This window comes from Leishmania panamensis (genome assembly GCF_000755165.1).
Source record: "Leishmania panamensis strain MHOM/PA/94/PSC-1 chromosome 10 sequence".
Lineage (NCBI taxonomy): Eukaryota > Euglenozoa > Kinetoplastea > Trypanosomatida > Trypanosomatidae > Leishmania > Leishmania panamensis.
This window is the reverse complement of record NC_025855.1, coordinates 401109-406225: the sequence shown is the minus strand read 5'-3', so window position 1 is coordinate 406225 and position 5117 is coordinate 401109. Positions and strand designations below refer to the sequence as shown.

The window sequence follows — 5117 nt, the reverse complement described above, 5'->3', positions numbered from 1 at the left end:
AGGAGGAGTGGGGGGGGGCAAGTAAGAGAGCGAGACACGTGGGCAAAAGCCCCTCACGGAACCCCCCTCCTCCCCCCCCCTTCAGCACGCAGTAGGCCAGATTATACACGCAGGACGATGCGCAGGTGTGATGGGCAAGTGCGGGTGCGTGTTGGATTGTCCGAAGTACGTGTGCCACGTTAGGGAGGTGCACGCGGCGGCAGAGGAAGGCAGCAAGGCTGGACGCGAGGGAAGAGGGTAAGTGGAGGAAGAGGAAGGCGCGTCTGCACCTTCGTTGGGGCGCGTGGATGTATGTCTGTGCTGCAGTGAGAGTAGTTGGGATGCTGGCGCCCATTAGTGAGCCGCGGCAGTGGCGATGGGGGGTTCCTGTGAACGGGTACAGCTGCCGCCAGGTGTACACATAGAGAGAAGGCGGTGGTCTGCTGATGGCATCAGAAATGCTGCCATCAGTGTCCGCCTCGCCGTCACCTCTCCCTGTAAGCACTCACGTTCCCCCTCTTCTCTCGTTTTTATGTCTGCAGTCTGCGCGCATCACTGCCATTATCCACCACTCACGCGGAGGAGCCTCCCCCGACCTCCTCTCGCTCTTTCTACTTGCGCTGTCTTATCTCGTCGCTTAATCGAATAAGCGGCAACGCAGCGAGCTTAGCTTATGAGTAGCTGAGGCGACACCAGTGTGGCATACACATCACTCAGCTTTGTGTTTCCCTTCTTCTCTACGTCTTCCCTCCCCCCTCCTCACAGTGTGTGTGTGTGCCTCTGTGTCTCCGTTGTGTCTATGCAACCCCGTGTAACACAGCGGACATGTCCGTAGAGGAGGATAACAATGATGATAGTGAGGGGAAGGGAAGGGGGATTACGCTGAGTCTCATCCCTCCCCCTGTGGCAACTGCTGAGGCGTTTGTTTGGGTCACCGTGTCACTGTGTAGGTGGTGGATTGAGGCCAAAGGCGCCTTCTCGAGTTTCTTATTTGTCTGATGGTGTTGTTGTGCTCTTCAGGCAGGCACTTGGTTGCCTCGCTGCAATGCCATTCGCCAGCTGCACCGTCTGCCCTCTACTTCTTTCTCTCTCTCGGTGGGGGTGTGTATAGCAGTGAGCGCCTTGACGGCTCGTATCCCATCAGGGCTATTTTCCTTTCTGCGCCCCCCCCCCCTATCTGTACATCACGTGTACACTCTCCCTCCTCGCTGGTTCTCCTTCTTCCTGTCTCCGTCTCCCTGGGCGCTGTGTATCGGTGTAGAGCCTGCTTCGGCCTCTGCCCCTTTTCCTCCTCTCTCGCCCTCTCCTATATGGCACATCTGCTCTCTCGCTCTCTCTCCTCGTGTAGTGTCTGGGCATTCGTCGCCCGTCTTGAGGCGGCAGGCACACGCACGGGTACAACCAAACTGAAAGTGGAGTGTGCAAGCACTGCCGACACCCGCCCCATCACCTTATAATAGGGTGTTAGGCGCCGTGGTGGTATTACCAGGCGATGTGGTCAGGCCATGCGCCCACACGTTAAGAAATGGGCGGCTCCTTTTCCGGAATGCATGTGACATGTGACCCGGCGTAGTTCGCGGGTGTGTTATCGTCGACGTTGCACTCTCCCTCCCCATCCACCTCCCTCGTCACCCTGTGCACCATGCACGCGTGTGAGTGACCGTCATGCTCTTGGTTTCAGCTCTCTTGTATCGCGCCTCCTCCCCCCTCTTCAAAGGCCTCACACCACCACCAGCACACTACCTCTTCCTCTTCCTATCAGCGCTGCGGCAATGTCCCACAGCGGCGCTGGCTTTTCAGGCGACGTTGACCCGGACCTTCCCCTCAGTCCGGAGGGTATCACCTTCCACGTTGCCTGCACCAGCAAGCACCTGGCAGACCGCATCATCTTTGTCGGTGACCCAGGCCGCGTGAAGACGGTGGGCGCCTATCTGGACACTGGCAGCATAACCTACGAGGCCTCGCACCGTGAAATCAACATCATCACCGGCAGCTACCACGGAGTTCCAGTGACGGTGCTGAGCACGGGCATGGGCACAGACAACATCGAGATTATGATGAACGAGGTGCACATCTTGAAGGAGTACGACCCAAAGAAGCGGCGGTGGCGCGCTCGCGCTGGGGATGCGCTGGCAGACCCGCTTGAGACGTCGTTTGATCCGTCGAAGGTGAAGCTGATCCGTGTGGGCACCTGCGGCACACCTAATGAAGAGGTGCAGGTGGGCTGCCTTGCCATTACGCAGTATGCTATCGGCATGGACAACACCTGCCAGTACTACGACGCCCCTGCGGTGAACAGCACGGCGGATGTGCAGGAGGTACTGGCGAAGGTGCAGACAACCTCCCTCGGAAAGGTGCAGGTGTACGCGACCAAGGCTGCACCAGCCATCACGCAGGGCCTTGTGGACGCCTGCACTGCGCTCAACAGCAAGGCGAATGCGTCGGAGCAGCAGCGCTACTATGTAGGCGCCACGTGCAGCGCCAGTGGCTTCTACGGGTGCCAAGGCCGCAGTGTCGGCCGCTTTCGCGGTCACCTCACTGCCCCAAACCTCACCGAGGAACTCGGTGACCTGTGCTTCAACGTCAGCGAAGGCGAGCAACGTGTCGTGAACATTGAGATGGAGAGCAGCGCTCTCTGCTACCTCAGCAATTTACTCGGCTACCAGGCAGGCGCGGTGTGCGTCGTGGTGGCGCAGCGCTCTCGCAGCGGCCGCGCCTTTACCACGCCAGAGCAACTCGCCAAGGCGCTCTCAAACGCCATCACAGTCGCTCTGGAGACTCTTACCAAGGATTAACCGAACCACTGTCGGGTGCGAGCAAGGGGAGAGGAAAGGGAGGGGAGGCGCTTTGTAAGGGGACCATGCCGCCTTCCAAACCTCCAACTCCCCCCCCCTCTCTTCCACAAAACCGCTTCTACGCCTCTCTCTCTCGCGACGCTTCACTCGATTCCAACGTCCGCACCCTCACTCCTCCGCCCTGACAAGAGCGTCCTAACACGGCCCCCCCCCAGCACCACCACCCTCGCTGTGTAGCGCAGCGCGTAGACGACGGAAACACATTTCCTCGGCACGCATCGATCTCTCTCTCTCTCTCTCTTCGGCATCCACTGTGATGCAACATTTCTTCTCTTTCTACTGTCCTTTCGATTTTTCCTCTTCAACCCCACCACCGCCTTACGCCCCTTCAACCCACTCGACGCTATTGCCCCCTGCTTACACCCCCTGTCTCTCTCTCTCTCCCTCTGTTCATCGTCTTCGGGGGTGGTGGTCTAAAGCTCGTTGTGGGGATGCTGGTGAAAGTGTTTGTGAGCGGGCGAAGGACGAGGCAGCCAGAGCAGCACCAGGAAAGACGTGCCACACTTTGTCCTCCACGGCGAAGATGGCCACACTCGCAGCATTTAAGAAGAATGTCAAGACATTTTTTCCCCCAACGTGTGTCCGTTCAGCCGTAGTGCGTCAGCTCAACTCCTCCACTGAATATCCGGCCTGCCTCTCGGGCCCTATCGCGGGGGCGAAGCAGCCGTGGACGCACGCGTTACAGCAATGCGCTGACTCAGTCATCCGCGCGCGGCCCCTGCCTCAAGCTCTGCCCGCTCCCGCTGCGCAGCTCGCCTCACAGCCGCTCCCATCATGCCGGGTGCGACACATTCGAGCCACGCTGACACTCTGCCCATCACATGGATAATGCAAACGTGCTCGCTGTTGCAGGTCTCTCCGGCGCAGCGCCGCTCAGTAGTTGGCCGCCGATACCAGAAGTGGCTCAGCACTGGCAGGGATGGGAGGGGGGCTGCCTGGCTTCCCCACACGGAGTGGAGGCACTGGGGTCCTGTGGTGCCACGCGCTGCGGTGTGCCCACCCCCCTCCTCCTCCCTCCCTGTCAAGGAGGGAAAGAATGTAATAGAGACAGAAGGCGCTGCTGCCTGCCGCAGCTGCAGGTGCACAATGACGCACGTCAGCCATGCGTCACGTGTAATGCAGGTGCGCATGAGGAGGGGTGGTGGTTCAGCGGAGGTGACAGTGCTGCTATGTGCAAACGTGGCCGCCCTGCCGCCCTCCCCCGCCCCCGCTGTGCCCTCCTTAGGCCGCTGCTGACTCCCCATGCACCAATGCGATGACGCCATTACGCAGGCGAAAAGTGTCCAGCTCTCTTCCCCTTCCCATGCGCCAACGCCTTTCTCCCTCCTCCTCTTTCCTCCCCCCGCTCGACTCTCTCCAACGCGTGTGCTAACCACACTGGAGAAAAGCAGCGCTGCGCAACGTTGGCCCGCTGGTCGTGCCCATCATGAAAGATGCGACTCGGCTACCGAACACATCACCATACCCCGCCCTCATGGCGGCGCTGAAGCTGTTCGAAGGCGAGCACAATACAATGGGAAAATCCTGTCCCGCGCTGTCACACCGTCTCCATACCTTCGGTGACTGCGTCTATGAACTTGCCAGCCTGCCGGAGGGCAAAACAAATGAGAGCCCAGATGAGGCGCCGTCGAAGCCGCCTCTCAGTCACACTACTGCGGTACCGTTGACTGAAGCGGAGGCGCTCAGGAACAATAGTGGCAACGAGGTGAAGAGCGCCGGTACGTGTGTACCAAGTGGGGAAGCCGACATCGTTTCATCTGCTGCCAAAAATGCCAGGCATATACCCGCAAGCACTTCCTACCCACCTATCAGCATTCGTTTTGTGCACCCGATCCCGTATGCTCAGCTGGACCAGTACCACAACCTTGTCCATGCACTGAGCACTGCGCTGCATCAGGTGGCACCACACTGCACCTACGGCCTGCCTTCTCCCGGCCATACAGAGGCGACACCCGCAGCAGTAGCGTCACTCTCTTCGGTTGGTCTGTGCATTCCAACCGACGTGACGCCCCAAGAGAGATGTGCTGCAGCGGTGTTCGCTTCCGAGCTGAGCCTTCGCGCTCTTCAACCAGTTGTCGAGGGACTTCTCCAGCGCAGCTGCGCGACGACGCAGCAGGAGACTTTGCTGTTGCTGCCTCGCACCGCGAAAACGATGAAGGCAGCAGCGCCGCAGTCGGTGATCGACTCAGATTTGATGTTTTCTTCAGCAGCCCTCTTCATTACTGCAACGCCAACGCCAGTGCAGCCGGCCTCACCCGACACAAACTTGTCGGTTCAGACGGC

General features: G+C 59.6%; 2 protein-coding genes across 2 annotated transcripts, besides 1 other annotated feature; both read left to right on the top strand.

The window, feature by feature from the left end:
* Window positions 1-1751: 1751 nt before the first annotated feature.
* On the top strand, window positions 1752-2774 carry LPMP_100910 (nucleoside phosphorylase-like protein; the record flags this gene model as incomplete). The annotated part of the gene is made up of 1 exon (XM_010698512.1): window positions 1752-2774. The coding sequence occupies one exon, from the start codon at window positions 1752-1754 to the stop codon at window positions 2772-2774; it is 1023 nt and encodes a 340-aa protein (XP_010696814.1).
* Window positions 2775-3396: 622 nt separating this feature from the next.
* Window positions 3397-3832: a repeat region.
* Window positions 3833-4260: 428 nt separating this feature from the next.
* Window positions 4261-5117, top strand: LPMP_100900 (ARP2/3 complex subunit, putative; the record flags this gene model as incomplete). The annotated part of the gene is made up of 1 exon (XM_010698511.1): window positions 4261-5117. A coding segment is annotated over one exon (857 nt), but the record flags the coding sequence as incomplete, so codon positions are not given.